We start from the raw sequence: 17,090 nt of genomic DNA, 5'->3' as shown, positions 1-17,090 counted from the left end.
GAGAAATTTAAATCTTTTTTAAAGTCTTATTTTCATCTATCTGAAAGGCAGAGAGATAGATACTTCCATCTGCTGGTTCACTACCTAAATGCGTGCAATAGCCAGGACTGCATCAGGCTGAAGCCAGGAACCTAGGCTCCATCAGGATCTCCATATCGTTAGTGCAGGCTCTGCCACTTCAGCCATCATCCGCTGCCTCCAAGTATACTTCAACAGGAATATGATCGGAAGCAGAATAGCAGCACTTCAATACGGGATGTCAGAGTCCCAAGCACTGTTCTTCCTGCTGGGCCACAATGCCTACCTCATGTTTTACTATTTTTAAAAACTTTTTTGTTTTCTTTTTATTTCAGGAATCTATAGATAGGAATTAACCAGTTTTCTTTGCATTCATTTGAATAGTTCAAGAATATAATTTATGCCCAATGATACATTTACATGTTGAGAAAATAATAAATTGCTTCTGAAAATATTTGCATTAATAATGCATTTTCCATGTGTCAGGTACTGGCAGTTGTATCCCTTTACCATGGATGATAGTTCTTGAAAATTTTTAAAACACAAGTTAGGGTCCTAATGTATTCACAGAATATGTTCTGTTACTGAACGAATAGTATTTGAAAAAGATAATATTTTGCTTATTGATGGGAATAAAACCCCTTTTCACTTTACATGCAGGTACTCAAAAATTGTAAAGCAGATGTCAGTGAATTTGAATTCTGAACGTCAGTTTGAAGATGGTAACATGTTTAGTATATAAATCTTTTCCACTCAAACTACACATTTTAATTGATATTAATAACTAATATGGATTCTTTTATCAAGACCTTTGAATTCTCTTAAATGATGCTAGGTTTCTTAGGAGAGCATATGAAACTTCTTAGAAGCAGTTTGGCAAATAAGTTACTATGTTTCTTTCACAAATATTGGACCACTTAGTTAGAAAAATAAACTTTCAGTTTATTTAGCCATTATCATTTACATTAAAACACTATGTTTACAATAATATAATTGACCTCAAGTGCTACACTTCATACTTTCAGTTTGTTTTAATTAGAAATTTACAATAGTTGACCATAATGCTTTATTTTCTCTTCCATTTTGCTATTTTATGAAAAAAAAAAAAAAAAAAAAAAAAAAAAAACATGGTCGTTTTTATGTCGTGGCAAGAGTCTGCTTGAAATTTTTTAATATGAATTTACCAAAGTCAAAGGAAGACATTGAGAACTATACTGTGTCTAGGAAGATCATCCAAGCTGTGCCCTACTTCCCTATTAGACTTAAGGTTGGTAAGCTTGTTAACAGAATAGAAGTGCATTCTGGTCAAAAATAAATGTGAGACCCAGCAGACATCAATTAAGACGCCTTTCACTCAAGTGTCTAGACTAATAAATACAATAAATTGGGAATTGTTTCTCAGTAGTGACCCAAAGAGTGCTGATTTCTTTGAACATTTTAGCCTGAATCATCTGTTCCATTTAATTTCCCTTTTAATCCAAAAAGTATGCTTAGATTGGTGATTGACACACACATGTTACTGACACACTGTTTTTCTGTGTCTTATACCTTGTTCACTGTTGTTCTTTTCAGCTGCTTCTGGAGATGTACAAACATACCAGATCCGCACAGCACCCACTAGCACCATTGCCCCTGGAGTTGTTATGGCTTCCTCCCCAGCACTTCCTACACAGCCTGCAGAAGAAGCAGCACGGAAGAGAGAGGTTCGTCTAATGAAGAACAGGTATATATATTTTATTTACTTAGATTGCTGTGGGCAAATCCCTCTTCAAGTTCTGCTGAAAATAGATCTTTACATTGATTTTTTTTCCTGGTAGGATTAATAGATCTTGCTAAAAATCTGTATTTAATAATTAATTTATGAGATTGTAGATCAGTCTTTAATCATAGAATAATTTCATATAATTTCCCCACAGAATATTTAATGCACAATGTTGCTATATTTGTACTTGGCTCCAACCAACTACCTAAGTTATTTAAAAAAAAAAAAATTTATAGAGTTAACAGACTTATAGACAGAGAGAGAGAAAGGTCTTCCTTCTGTTGGTTCACTCCCCAAATGGCTGTCACGGCCGGCACTGTGCCAATCCGAAGCCAGGAGCCAGGTGCCTCTTCCTGGTCTCCCACGCGGGTGCAGGGGACCAAGCACCTGGGCCATCCTCCACTGTCCTCCCAGGCCACAGCAGAGAGCTGGACAGGATGAGGAGCAACCAGGACTAGAACCCGGTGCCCATATGGGATGCCGACGCTGCAGGCGGAGGATTAACCAAGTGAGCCACGGTGCCGGCCCCTGGGAGGTTTTAAAATATATTTATTTGAGGGGCAGAATGACAGAAAGAGGCTCCCAAATGCCCACTACAGCTAGGGCTAGTTGGGTAGAGGTTGAAGAGAGGGTCCAGGAATGCAAGCCAGGTCTCCCAGGGTAGGTGGCAGGAACCCAATTACTTGAGCCTTCACTGCTGCTTCCCAGGATCTGCATTGGCAGGAAGCTGAAGTCAGAAGCGAGAATCAAGAATCCAGCCCATATACTCTAAGTCTTAATTGCTAAACTAAATGCCTGATCAAAAAAAAAATTTTTTTTCATGAATAGTAATCAAGATCAAGCTTCATAAATGTGTATTAATGTTAAATATTAAATTTAAATTGTATTTATATTAATTTGTAATAAAGTAACTATGATGGCCAGTCCTTTTTTTAAAAAAGGGTATTTATTTGTTCATTTATTCAAAAGGCAAAGTAACAGAAAGAAAGATGTTTCATTTACTTATTCACTCCCCAAATGGCTGCAGCAGCCCAGGCTGGGCCAAGCTGAATCTAGGAGCCAGGAACTCTGTCTGTTCTCCCATGTGAGTGGCAGGAACTCAGGTGCTTGAGCCATCTTCTCTTATATCCCAGTCACGTTGTCAGGGAGCTGGATCAGAAGCTGAGTAGCTGGGAGTCAAACCAGTACTCAGATATGGGATGCAGTCATCTCAAGTGATAGGCTCAGATGATGCTTCACAATGCCCACCCTCAGGCCATGGTTTCAATGAATATTTTCTTTACTCATAATAATAGTTTAATGCCTAAAGATTCTCTGAAAATAGATTCATTCTGAGAATACCATGTTACTGACAAAATCTTAAAATAAATGTATTCAACAATGAAAATACTGCAAGTCAAATTTGAGAAATGTGAGCAAAGCAATTGTTAATTCGTTGTTATAAATGATTTTACCATCTAAAAATAGAATTTAAATTACTAAATATTTTAATATGGAAATGACTAAAACAGACAGATCAGAATGTTAATAGGGGACAGAAATTTAAAAGTTAGAAATTGGGGCCAGCGTTGTGGTGTAGAATTAAAATCTATATAAAGAACCTAGGTAGGGGCTGGTGCTGTGGCGCAGCAGGTTAACACCCCAGCCTGAAGCACCAGCATCCCATATGGGTGCCAGTTCTAGTCCCGGCTGTTCCTCTTCCGATTCAGCTCTCTGCTATGGCCTGGGATAGCAGTAGAGATGGCCCAAGTCCTTGGGCCCCTGCACCCACGTGAGAGACCTGGAAGAAGCTCCTGGCTTTGGATCAGCGCAGCTCCAGCCGTTGTGGCCACCTGGGGAGTGAACCAGCAGATGGAACACCTCTCTCTCTGTCTCTACCTCTCTCTCTAACTCTGTCTTTCAAATAAATGAAATAAATCTTTAAAAAAAAAAAAAAGAAGAACCTAGGTAGTGCCCTATACCCATATACCCAGATGAAGCTCCTGGCTGAGGCCTGGCCCAGTCTCAGCTGCGGTGGACACTTGGGGAGTGAACCACCTGATGGAAGTTCTCTCTATGTTACTCTGACATTCAAATAAATAAGAAAACCTTTTTAAAAAGGAGAGGCAGAGAGAGAGATCTTCCATCTGCTGGTCCACCCCCCAATTGGCTGCAATGTCCGGAGCTGCAGCGATCCGAAGACAGGAGCCAGGAGCTTCTTCTGGATCTCCCACATGGGTGCAGGAGCCCAAGGACTTGGGCCATCTTCTACTGCTTTCCCAGGCCATAGCAGAGAGCTGGATCAGAAGTAGAGCAGCTGGGACTCAAACTGGCGCCCATATGGAATGCTGGCCCTGCAGATGGCAGCTTTACCCACTACGCCACAGCACCGGCCCCAATAAATAAATCTTGAAAGAAAAAAAAAAAACTGCTTGCCTCAGATCTTCAGGAAAAGCTACCTGGCTTAATCAGGGATTTTTTTTTTCCATATTTATTTATGTGTTTATTTGAAATGCAGAGTTACAGAGAGGGAGAGAGAGATCTTCCATCTTCTGGTTTACTCCCCCAATAGCCACAACAGCCAGGGCTGGGCCAGGCAGAAGCCAGGAGCCAGGAGCTTCATCCCGGTCTCCCACATAGGTGCAGGGTCCCAAGTACTTGAGCCATCTTAACACTGCCTTCCCAGGAGCATTAGCAGAGAGCTGGATCGGAAGTGGAGCAGCCAGGACTCAAGTTGGTACCCGTATTGGATGCCGGCACTATAGACAGCAGTTTAACCCATTATACCACAGCACTTCTTTAAAATACTTGTGCTCAGATTTAGTTACAGTATCCTTTAAAAAGGAAGCTTCCTGTTGATTTTGCTACAGTTCCTTTAATTTTTTTAATATTTATTTATTTATTTTTTAAAGGCAGAGTTACACAGAGGCAGAGAAAGAGAGGTCTTCCGTATGCTGGTTCACTCCCCAAATGGCCACAACAGCCGGAGTTGGGCTGATCCAAAGCCAGGAGCTTCTTCCAGGTCTCCAATACAGGTGCAGGGGCCCAAGCACTTGGATCATCTTCTACTGCTTTCTCAGGCACATTAACAGGGAGCTAGATAGGAAGTGGAACAGCTGGAACTTGAACCGGTGCCCATATGGGATACCAGCACTGCAGGCTGTGGCTTTATCTGCTATGCCACAGTGCTATCTCCTAGTTCCCTTTCTTTCACTACCAGATTACTGGTGCTTCTTTCAGCTTTCTGATAAAATTTAGTTTCTGTGAACATTAGAGCCACTATATGTATAAAAAAAAGGTGCATACTCCTGCTTGGCAAGTCTCTTTTCAATTTTACAGTTATGGATTATTTAACACTTTCAATTACTCCTTCCCCTAAACTCTTCTTTGGCTTAATATTTGGGTTTCTGGGGTTTGTTTTTTTTTTTTGTTTGTTTTTTTTTTTTGGTTTTTTACTTAAGTTTTCCCTTAGAATGTTAATCCCTACCATGTATTTCAGGCATTACGTTTTTGCCTAATAACCTTCTACTTCTTTATAGTCTTTGATTTTTTATATGCTTTGACTTTTCCCCGATATAGTATTTATTAATTCCCAGTATGTACAGGGCACTATGCCTAAGTTCTTTATATAGATTTTAATTCTACCTACAATGATATAGAAGCTTATCCCCACTTTTCAGAGAAGGAGAAAGTAAATATCAGAGAGAAGTTCAATATGTTGCAAAAGATCAACCTTTTTAAGGAATTAGTAGAACTAGGGCCAGCACTGTGGCCTGTGATGCCAGCACCCCATATGGGTGCCAGTTTGAGTCCTGGCTGCTCCACTCCCAATCCAGCTTCCTACTAATGTGCCTGGGAAAGCAGTGGAGGATAAGCTGAGTCCTTAGGCCCCTGAACCCACATGGAATACCTGGATGAAGCTCCTGTTTCCTGCCTTCAGCCTGGACCAGCTCTGGCTATTGCATCCATTTGAGGAGTGAACCAGAAGATGGAGGGTAACTCTCTCTGTTTGTATCTCTTCCTCTCTTTTTATCTCTACCTTCCAGATATGTAAATAAACCTCCTTTTTTAAACAATGAAAAAAAAAAATTGGTAGAACTGAGATTTGAGCCTGTGTTGTGCCAAAGCCTGTGAAGATGCTGCTCATAGAATCCAGTATATAATTTCCTGCTATGCCTCAAACCAGAGCACATGGCAGTGTGCTGAGATGTATAGCACCGGAAAGTAAACATGGAACGCTTTCCTTGAATGTTCATTTTGCGGAAAGATTTGAGAGGAACAGCACTGTTTTTAAAGTAAAATAAGAAAAAAAAATTTTTTTTTTTTTTGACAGGCAGGAGTGGACAGTGAGAGAGAGAGACAGAGAGAAAGGTCTTCCTTTTGCCGTTGGTTCACCCTCCAATGGCCGCTGTGGCCGGCGCGCTGCAACCAGCGCACCGCGCTGATCCGATGGCAGGAGCCAGGTACTTATCCTGGTCTCCCATGGGGTGCAGGGCCCAAGTACTTGGGCCATCCTCCACTGCACTCCCTGGCCACAGCAGACAGCTGGCCTGGAAGAGGGGCAACCGGGACAGAATCAGGTGCCCCGACCGGGACTAGAACCCGGTGTGCCGGCGCCGCAAGGCAGAGGATTAGCCTAGTGTGCCACAGCGCTGGCCAAAATAAGAAATTTTTAAAAAATTCATGCCACTGATGCTTTGGGCTGTTGTCCCCTGAGAATCCCCTTATTTAATTTTCTCTGCTGTTGTAGGTAACTAAGTAGAAAATTTACAGAAGCACTTTCCTCCTGAACATATTCATGAGCATGATTGGCCCTTACACATTCCAAACACAGACTGGCCTGAATTAAATAAATGGGAAAAGGTTATGGCCCAAAAATTCCTACACTATCCAAGTTGCCATTTATTCCAGAATTAAGGTACTTAGTAAATATTCTAAAAGAAAGTATAGATGGTAGTTATATTAATATGTGTTGCTACAGTAATAATCAAAAAACCTCAGTGACTTAGAACAATGAAATTTCTTCTACACTTACATTACACATTTCATTTTGGCACCTGCATGTCAGTTACCAGTGGCTCTTTTATTGTGCCATCTGGTTCTGATCCCAGCCAAAGGAGCACCACTGCTTTGAGACATGCCATTCTTGTGACAGTGGCAAAAAGACAATGCTTTTCATTTTTATTTGTTCATGTATTTTATCCTGAAAGCCACAGTTACAGAGAGCTTGCATTCACTGGTGCACTCCCCGAATGGCCACAATGACTAGGGCTGGGCCAGACCGAAGCCAGAAGCTGCTGCTGCTGCTTTTTTTTTTAAGATTTTATTTATTTTATTTGAGGGTTAGAGTTACAGACAGTGAGAGAGAGAGTTAGAGAGAAAGGTCTTCTCTGCATTGGTTCATTCCCCAAATGGCCGCCACGGCCAGAGCTGCACCAATCTGAAGCCAGGAGCCTCTTCCCGGCCCCCACGCGGGTGCAGGGGCCCAAAGACTTGGGCCATCTTCTACTGGTTTCCCAGGCCACAACAGAGAGGTGGACTAGAAGAGGAATAACTGGGACAGAATCTGGTGCCCATATGGGATGCCGGCGCCGCAGGCGGAGGACTAACCAAGTGAGCCACGGCGCCAGCCCCCACAGGAGCTTCTTAACAGTCTCTTACCTGGATACAGGGGCTCAAGAAATTGGGCCAATTTCTGCTGCTTTTCCCAAGCATGTTAGCAGAGAGGTGGAGGGGAAATGGAGCAGCCAGGAGTTGAACCAATGTCCATATGGAATGCTGTCATCACAGGTGGCAGTTTTACACACTATGCCATGATACTAGCCCTGACAATACTGCTTTTTTTTTTTTAAGATTTATTTATTATTTTATTTGTTTGAATGACAGAGTTACTGAGAGAGAGAAAGAGGTCTTCCATCTGCTGGTTCACTCCCCAGATGGCCGCAACGGCCAGAACTGTGCCAATCCGAAGCCAGAAGCTTCTTCCTGGTCTCCCAAATGGGCACAGGGGCCCAAGAACTTGGGCCATCTTTTACTGCTTTCCCAAGCTATAGCAGAAAGCTGGATCAGAAGAGGAGCAGCCGGGACAAGAACTGGTGCCCATATGGGATGCTGGCGCTTCATGCCAGGGCTTTAACCTGCTGCGCCACAGCACTGGCCCCGACAATGCTTCTTAAAGCATGTTCTTGATTGTGGTGAACATGGTGTCCACTCATGTTCCATTGGTCACAGCACAGGCAAGGACAAACCCACCATCAGTAGAGCAGGGATAAGTATTCTTCCAAAATAAGGAAGGAAGGAAAATCGTAAAATTTTAATGCAATCTGTTACCCTGTCTTTATGTAACTTTAGAGTACAGGGGATTTTAATAGCAAATTTCCTTAAAGGCAGAAATAAGAAAAGAAAAGGTTAGATAGATGTAGACATTTAAAAATACAAAATCTCTATTTAGGGAAGAAAAAGGAGCAAAGCAAACAAACTAGGAACATTTTCATAAATAAGATCAGAAGACTAATGAATTGAGAATATAAATAAATTCATAGAAAATTAATAGGGTAAAAGTGTGTATTAGATGCAAATTAAGGTACATCCATACAACTGTATACAGCTAGTCATTAAGAATAAAGGTACTTGTAGTTTTATTGAGATGGGAAGATTTTCTTGGTGGACAAATGCAGGCTACCCAAAAATATGTATATTAGAATTATTTTTAAATTTTTTATTATACAAGTGAAACATGCTTGTTATAGATATTTGGAAATAGGGCCACCACTGTGACGTAGTAGGCTAAGCTTCCACCTGTGGTGCCAACATCCCATATGATGCCAATTCGTGCCCCAACTACTCCTCTTCCCATCCAGCTCTCTGGTATGGCCTAAGAAAGCCGTGGAAGATGGCCTAAGTACTTGAGCCCCTGCACCCACATTAAGAGACCTGGAAGAAGCTCCTGGCTCCTCTATCTTCCAATCCGCCCGGCTCAGCCGTTGCAGCCATCTGGGGAGTGAACCAGCAGATGGAAGACTTTCTGTCTCTCCCTCACTTTTTCTGTAACTCTACCTCTCAAATATTTGGAAAGCAGACTAAAATTTAATCGCCTCTGATTGCACTGTTGAAAATGTTAAAATCTGGGGCCCACGCCGTGGCTCACTTGGTTAGTCCTCCGCCTGCGGTGCCAGCATCCCATATGGGCACCAGATTCTAGTCTTGGTTGTTCCTCTTCCAGTCCAGCTCTCTGCTGTGGCCCGGGAAGGCACCCACATGGGAGACCAGGAGGAAGCTCCTGGCTTCGGATTGGCACCACGCCAGCCATAGCGGCCATTTGGGGAGTGAACCAACGGAAGGAAGACCTTTCTGTCTGTCTCTCACTGTCAACTCTACCTGTCAAATAAAAAAAAAAAAAAGAAAGAAAATGTTAAATTATAAAGTTTGTTTCCCTGAAAAATGGTCTTTTTTTTTTTAAGATTTATTTTATGTATTTGAAAGAGTTACAGAGAGAGGTAGAGACAGAGAGGTTTTACATCTGCTGGTCCAAATGGCTGAAACTGAGCTGATCTGAAGCTAGGAGCCAGGAGCTTCTTCCAGATCTCCCACATGGATTCAGAAGCCCAAGTACTTGGGCCATCCTCTGCTGCTTTCCCGGGCACATTAGCAGGGAACTGGATTGGAAGTGGAGCAACCAGGACCAGAACCAGCGCCCATGTGGGATGCCAGCTCTGCAAGCTGGAGCTTTAACCCACTGCACCACAGCACTGGCACCAAAAAATATCTTTCTTTATTTTTTTAAAGATTTATTTATTTCAAAGGCAGAATTAGAGAGGGAGAGACTGCTAGATCTTCCACCAAATCACTCCCCAAATATCCACAACAGCCAACGCTGGGCTAAGCTGAGGCCAGGAGCCTGGAGTTTCTTCCAGGTCTCCCACATGGGTAAAGGGTCTCAAGCACTTGGGCTATCTTCTGCTTCTTTCCTAGGTGCATAAGCCAGGAGCTGTATTGGAAGTGAAGCAGTCAGGACTCAACCTGGTACCCATAATGAGATGGTAACATTTCAGGAGGTGGCTTTACCTACTACATACACCACAAAACACTGGCCCATAAATTTTATTTTATTTATTTATTTATTGACAGAATTAGAGAGAGACAGAAAGGGCTTCCTTTTTCCATTGGTTCACCCCACAAATAGCCGCTACAGCCGGTGCACTGCGCCAATGCGAAGCCAGGAGCCAGGTGTTTCCTCCTGGTCTCCCATGCGAGTGCAGGGCCCAAGCACTTGGGCCATCCTCCACTGCCTTCCTGGGCCATAGCAGAGAGCTGGACTGGAAGAGGAGCAACCGGGACAGAATCTGGCGCCCCAACCAGGATTCGAACCTGGGGTGCTGGCACCACAGGTGGAGGATTAGCCAAGTGAGCCACAGCACCTGCCAATAAATTTTATTTTTAAATATTTTTATATTTTTCAGGAAGTTGTAAAATAGTACAGTTCCAGATATCCTTCGTTCAGCTTCCTCTAATTTTAGCTTATTACATAACCAGAGAACATTTATTACAATTAAGAAATGCCTGGGTACAATATTCTTTACTTTGATACATTTTATTCAAATTTCCCATGTTTTCCTACCTATATTCCTTTTATCTTCTGTATTCAATCTGGGTACTACATTGCATTTAGTTTTCATATCTGCCTCATCTCTTTCATTCTGTGAAAGTTTCTCTTTGTCTTTCATGACCTTGCCACTTTTGAAGAATAGTGATCTGGTTTTTTTAAGAATATCCCTGAGTTTGGATTTGTCCAGTGTTTTCTTAAGATTAGATTGAGGTGATAGATTCAGAGGAAAGATACTAAAGAGGTATGGTGCGCCTTTGTTACCTCGTTACCAGGGAGCACATGCCTGTGTGCTTTATTGCTGGTGATGCTAACTTGAACCACTTAGAGTGCTATCCAGGTGTCTCCACTGTGGGGAGCAACTCGGACTAGACTAAGTTACTGGAATTAAGACTTATTCTATGCATCTGCTCTCCCACAATATGGCGCTGGGAGAGGAGTAAACAGCTTCTACACAGCTGCCTCCAGTTCGACCAGTAACCTGCAGGAGCTGATCCTGCTCCTTATTGGAGGAGAGCAGCGTACTCGGCGTGTGGGTAGCAGAGTTGGGATTGGTGGAAGAGGACTATAAAGGAGGAGAGAGACAACATGCACCAGGGAACATCTAAGGGGAACATCTAAGAGGAACACCTGAGCAGCCCCCGAGAGAGCCAGCCGGCGGTGTGCCGCTCCCCCGCGGAAGTGGGGAAAGTGGCAGGGGGAACCGCCCTTCCACAGAGGTGGAAGGGTCAGTAGCCAACCCGGGAAGAACCAGCAGCAAACCCGGGGAGGGCTGAGCAGACAAAAGAACAGCGCAGGGTCCTGTGTCGTTCCTCCGCAAAGAGGGGGAGCGACACTCTACTAGAGTTGCCCTTTTAAGGGAAGGAGAACTGAACTCCACCTCCTAGAAAGGAAAGTATCAAATAATTTGGTCGTATGTTATGATTGTATTAATCAGTGTATTTGGGGGTGGATACTTGGAGGTATGCAAATACCTTCTTTCCCTTTAAAGTTTCGCCCTCTAAATTTTAATACAGCTTGAATATCCCTTATCCAAAATACATAGTACCGTAAGTACCATAATCTGAAACTTTCTGAGCACCCCATTGGCACTTTTCAGCCTTGAAGTATTCAGACTTACCGTCATCTCTCAATCCCTGAAAACCACTGAACTAATTTTTTTTTTTTTTTTTTTTAGATTTAAAAAGATTTATTAGAGTCAAAGACCTCCAGCCAGAGTGGCATGGAGTGGAAAAACCCAAAGGACACTGTGGTATTGGGGTTTTTAAGTACAATTTTGAAGGAAAAAAACTTTAATCAGATTGGCATTTGGTTCCCAGGTGGGGACAAAACCCATCAAAAGACCTGATTTACAATCCTTTATCCTATCTGGCTTGTACATGATAAAACAAAAAACATCCAGAAGCGCAGGATAAGTAACTTGTTTTCACAATAAACTTGAGCTCAGGAGGATGGAATCACACTCTTCCTATTCTCAAGGTAAATTTGGATATTCCTAAGGAAGGAGGGCGGACATTTTGTTCTTACTAAAGATAACCTTTTCGGAGGAAGTAAGCGTTCTACACCCCAAATTCCACTGTGATTGCCCTGACTACCTGTTAACCCATCTGACTCCTCAAATTCTCCCCTCAGCAAGAATGGACCCTAAAATCTGTTAGGGGGACTGGGCAATGGTCTGTCTGGCTGCTTCTTGTTGAAAAGGGGCATCTTTGGGAAGGGCAGTCAAAACAGGGTTGCACCAGGGGGATACAGTACCAGCTTGCAGAAACTGCTTCCACCCGAGATTTCATGTTCATGGCCAACTAGAATTTTATTTTTTCTCAAGTCTGGAGAAAACAAATCTAACAAGCAGTTTAAACTCACAGGATCTAAAACTTAGAACAGAGTCATTATTAGAGGCCCTAAAAAAGATGCTCTCTAAACCACAAGCAAGTTTTCTCATTGAGAGGCAAATAGAAACTGACAGAAGGAGCTTGATAATAATTAGGTGGGCTTTAAGGCCTTGCCAGTTATGAAGCCCAGACCTGTCTGTCTCTTCACATGGTTACATCATAAGGGAGGTGTGAAGCTCCTCCATAACCTAGCTGGCCTGGGAGGAAAGCTGGCCAGGTGAAGGCAGGTGGCATCTCCCTAACAGGAAATTTTACAGCTCTGCCTGCAATGTTGTTGACCCTACTTGGCTATCCCCTCGACAGCAGTGGTTACTTTGGAAGCTGGGTCGAGTGAAGGGCTTTTCAGCTTAGAGCCAATAAGGCCTGCAGCTCTGATCTGGAAGTCCTTCAACTCCGGGGCAGTTCTTTTTCCAGTGACCCAACTCTTGGCTGGCAGAGCTGCCAGGGCTCTTCATAAGCTGACTTCTGCTGAAGCCCTGGCTTTCCATATGAAAAACCAATGCAGTGGACTGGCCTGTTGGGTCTCCTTGATGGAAGATCACTGTGTAAGACAGCCATTAATTGGCCTGCCACCTATCTTTATATTGCTTCTGCAGCCCAACTTCTCTTCCTCCTGGTTTTTGTTAAAGCAGACCAGAGAAAACCTTTAAGAGGATACAAGTTAAGGGGTACTCAAGTCCCATCTCTAATCTTTGGTGTTATAAACTAGAAGTCTATAGTCATATATAGTCATAGGCATGTTCTGGTAGTGGTTTTTCTCTGAGATAGACAATGCACATGAGGAAAGCTATGTCCTCACTTTATGAACTAATTTTTTTAAAGATTTATTTATTTATTTATTTGAAAGTCAGAGTTACACAGAGAGAGGAGAGGCAGAGAGAGGTCTTTCATCCGATGGGTCACTCCCCAATTGGCTGCAACAGCCAAAGCTCTGCCAATCTGCAGCTGGGAGCTTCTTCTGGGTCTCCCACACAGGTGCAGGGGCCCAAGGACTTGGACCATCTTCTACAGCTTTCCCAGGCCATATCTCAACTAAACTCCTGATCCATATGGGATGCCGGCGCTTCAGGCCATGGTGTTAACCCGCTGTGCCACAGCAGTGGCCCCCATATGAACTAATTTTTATCCATATAATTTTTGTCTTTTCAAGAAATCTCATATGAATGAATCATCTACTTCTTTAACTTAGTAAAATGCACATAAGATTTAATCACTGATCATTGTTGCATAAATCAGAAGTTGATGTCGTCACTGAATATTCCATTGTGTGGATGGACTGTGGTTTGTGTATCTTTTTACCATAAAGTGCATCTTGGTTATTTTTAGTTTTGGAGGAATAAAGTTACTACAAGCCTTTATGTGCAGGGTTTTTTTTGTTTGTTTGTTTTTGGGTTTTTTGTTTGTTTTTTGTTTTTTGACAGGCAGAGTGGACAGTGAGAGAGAGAGACAGAGAGAAAGGTCTTCCATTGCCGTTGGTTCACCCTCCAATGGCCGCCGCGGCAGGCGCGCTGCGGCCGGCGCACCGCGCTGATCCGATGGCAGGAGCCAGGAGCCAGGTGCTTTTCCTGGTCTCCCATGGGGTGCAGGGCCCAAGCACCTGGGCCATCCTCCACTGCACTCCCTGGCCACAGCAGAGAGCTGGCCTGGAAGAGGGGCAACCGGGACAGAATCCGGCGCCCCGACCGGTACTAGAACCCGGTGTGCCGGCGCCGCTAGGCGGAGGATTAGCCTAGTGAGCCGCGACACCAGCCTATGTGCAGGTTTTTTAATGAATTTTTGTTTTAGATTGATTTATTTGAAAGGGTAACTGAGAGGGAGAGACACAGAAAGAGAGGTCTTCCATCTGTGGTTTACTACCTAATAGGCCACAACAGCCAAGTCTGGGCCAAGCCAAAGCTAGGAGCCAGGAACTCCCATCTTTGTCTCCTAGGTGGATGGCAGGGGTCCATATACTTAGACCATCATCTGCTGCCTTCCCAAATGCATTAACAGGAAGCTGGATCAGAAGCAGAGTATCCAGATCTCAAACTGGTACCATGATATGGGATGTTGGTATCACAAGTAGCAGCTTAACCCAGTACACCACAGTGTCAGCTCCCTGTATGAACTTTTGATTCACTTATGTAAATATCTAAGAGTAGACTGGTCAAGTACACTCAGTGTATGTATTTAACATTTTTATAAACTATCCAGTTTTTTTCCAAAAATTTCCAAAAAATTTTTTTCATTCCCATCCACAATATGTAAGAAATTCAGTTACTCTGTATCCTCACCAGAACTTGCTATTATCAGATTCACTTCTTTTTTCCTCATTCCAGAAGGTGTACATTGTGGCGTTTTTTGTTTTAAATTTATTTATTTGAGAGGCAGAGAGAAAGAGTGCATGTCCATCTGCTGGTTCATTCCTCAAATGCCTGCTACAGCCAGGACTGGGCCAGGCCAACACTGAGAGCCAGGGGAACTCAATTCAGGTCTCTACTGTTTGGGTGCCAGGAACTCAACTGCTTAAAGCCAGAGCTGGAAATCAAACCCAGGTATTGGTATTCCAGTTTGGGATGCGGGCTTTTTTTTTTTTTTTTTTTAAGATTTACTTTATTTGCAAGGCAGATTGACAGAAAAAGATTTTTCATCTGCTGGTTTGCTCCCTGACTGGCCACAACAGTTGGTGCTGTGCCAGGTGGAAGCTAGCATCCAGGAACTCTGAATCTCCAGTGTGGGTGACAGGAGCCCCAGGACTTGGGCATCATAATTGCAAGGCAAACTGCTGCCCCATCATTATGGTTTTAATTTAGATTTCCCTACTAATGGTGTTGAACATCTTTCATGTGCCTGTTTGGCATTTATGTTTTCTTTGATGAAGTGTCTATTCAGATATTTTGCTTACTTCTTTTATTGTGTATTGTGCTTTTTTTTTTTTTTTTTTCTTTTGAGAGATCTTTATTCTGGAAACAGGTCCTTCGTTGGATGTATGATTAGCAAATAATTTCTTTCAATCCATAGCTTGACTTTCACTTTCTTAATACTGTTGTTTGCAAAGCGGGAGTTTTCATTTTGATGAGGTCCATTCCATCAGTTTTGTTCTATTATAGAGCATGGCTTGTGTTACTATAATCTAACAATTCATTGCCTAACTCAAGATCACACAGATTTTTCTCCAGTTTTCATCTAAAATGTCATTGCTTGTTTTACATTTAGATTATCTGATCACTTCTGAATTAACTTTTACATAAGATATGAGGATTGTATCAAAATTCATTTTGTATATGTAGATACCCACTTGTACCAATACCTTAAAAAGAGGATCCTTTCTTGATTGAATTGTCTTTTCTTTTTTGTCAGAAATTGACCATACATGGGTTGGGCATTGTGGCATAGCAGATTAAGCTGCCACTTAGTGCTGGTTTAAGTTCCACTGCTTTGCTTCCAGTCCATCATCCTTCTGATATACCTGGGAGGCAGTGGATGATGGTTCCCAGATGAAGTTCTAGACTCCTGACTTCAACCTGGACCATCCTCTACTGTTGTGGGTATTTGGGGAGTGAACCAGCAGATACAAGATTCTCTCTCTCTCTGTCTCTACCTTTCAAGATGACAATATATTTTTTTAACCATATGTGGATACCTCAGAAAGTTTGTGGAAAGATGAAATTAGAAAAAAAGTTTAAACTCACCTGTTAATGCCCTTTTTCCAAGAACTCTGAAGTGTACCGTGGTTTTTTGTGTGTGAATCTGTTTCTGGACTACCTTCTTCCATTGATCAGTGTGTCCATTCTTCCACCTATGCCACACTGTCTCCATTACCTTAGCTTCATAATGAACCTCGAACTTGACAGTATGAGTCTTCCAACTTTTGTTCTTGCACAGAATTGTTTTGGATTTTTTTTTTATTTTCATGTGGGTTTTAGAATCTGTATTTATTGTTTTTTACCGGCAGCTTGTTGAAATTTTGATTAAGATTGCAGTTTGTCTATAGATCAGTACTTAAGTCTTCTACAGCATATTCTTCATTTTTCAGCATACAGATCTTACATGTTTTATTAGATTTCTACTAAATTATTTCTGACTTTTTAGTTTTTTTTTTTTTTTTAAGATATTTTATTTATTGAAAGACAGTATGACAGATGGAAGGGAGGGAGATAGGAATCCATATTCTATCTGCTGGTTCACTCCCCAAATGGTTGCAATGACCAGGTCTGGGCCAAGCCAAAACCAGGAGCCAGGAACTCCATCTTGTCAGGGGCAGGGGCCTGAGTCCTTGGGCCATCTTCCACTACTTTCTCAGACACATTGGCAGGGAGCTGGGTCAGAAGCAGAGCATCCTGGACTAGAACCTGCACTCCTATATGAGATGCTGGCATTGCAGGCTGTGCCACAGCGTCGGCCTCTAAGTTCTATATTTTTATTTTGGGCTGGTATCCTTGATAGTTCATTCTTGGTGTATAGAAATAAAATTGGCTTCTATAGGAGAAAACCAAATTGTTTCTCTATATCTCACTAAATAATCAACACAGAAGACTACTGTGATCAAATGTAGTATGGGGTTGGAGGGTGAATTTTCCCCACACCAAGCAAGTTCTGCAGGGATACCAGTTGAGTGTCCACTAATACAAATCAGTTCTAAAACTGTCCACTTGGAGATGGTGTTGAGGGCTCAGTCCTTCAAGACCACACCTCCATGTCACATGCCAATCAAAAGCTCCAGGTTATTTTATTTTGCCCGCATCTTGGATCAACTAGCAATAAATTGATGTTTCCTTGACCCCCTTCTTAGGTTCAGTTAATTTGCCTAGAGCAGCTCCCAGAACAAAGGGAAACACCTGGGTTTTCCAGTTTTATA

The 17,090-nt window shown here is 42.5% G+C and overlaps 1 protein-coding gene across 26 annotated transcripts in view; it reads left to right on the top strand.

Annotated features, from left to right (window-relative positions):
- CREB1 (cAMP responsive element binding protein 1) overlaps positions 1–17,090 on the top strand; it is a 76,569-nt gene that overhangs the window by 45,914 nt on the left and 13,565 nt on the right. For 20 of the 26 annotated variants that reach the window (XR_016231924.1, XR_011387142.2, XR_011387138.2 and 17 more), the window contains one exon: positions 1,591–1,741. Coding sequence is in view for 16 of the 26 variants with exons in the window: in XM_089329971.1 (XP_089186097.1) it covers positions 1,591–1,741 (151 nt within the window). In the remaining 10 variants the exon portion in view is untranslated. Of the gene's footprint in view, positions 1–678; positions 1,286–1,590; positions 1,742–2,488; positions 2,769–9,730; positions 9,799–17,090 lie in introns of those variants that run through there. The other 6 variants (XR_011387139.2, XM_070070300.2, XM_017343062.4 and 3 more) reach the window with 4 other exon arrangements.

The sequence above is a fragment of the Oryctolagus cuniculus genome, chromosome 3, assembly GCF_051225735.1.
Source record: "Oryctolagus cuniculus isolate XC-2025 breed Fujian yellow rabbit chromosome 3, ASM5122573v1, whole genome shotgun sequence".
NCBI lineage: Eukaryota > Metazoa > Chordata > Mammalia > Lagomorpha > Leporidae > Oryctolagus > Oryctolagus cuniculus.
Note: the sequence above shows the minus strand (reverse complement) of the source record. Positions and strands in the feature narration are given on the sequence as shown.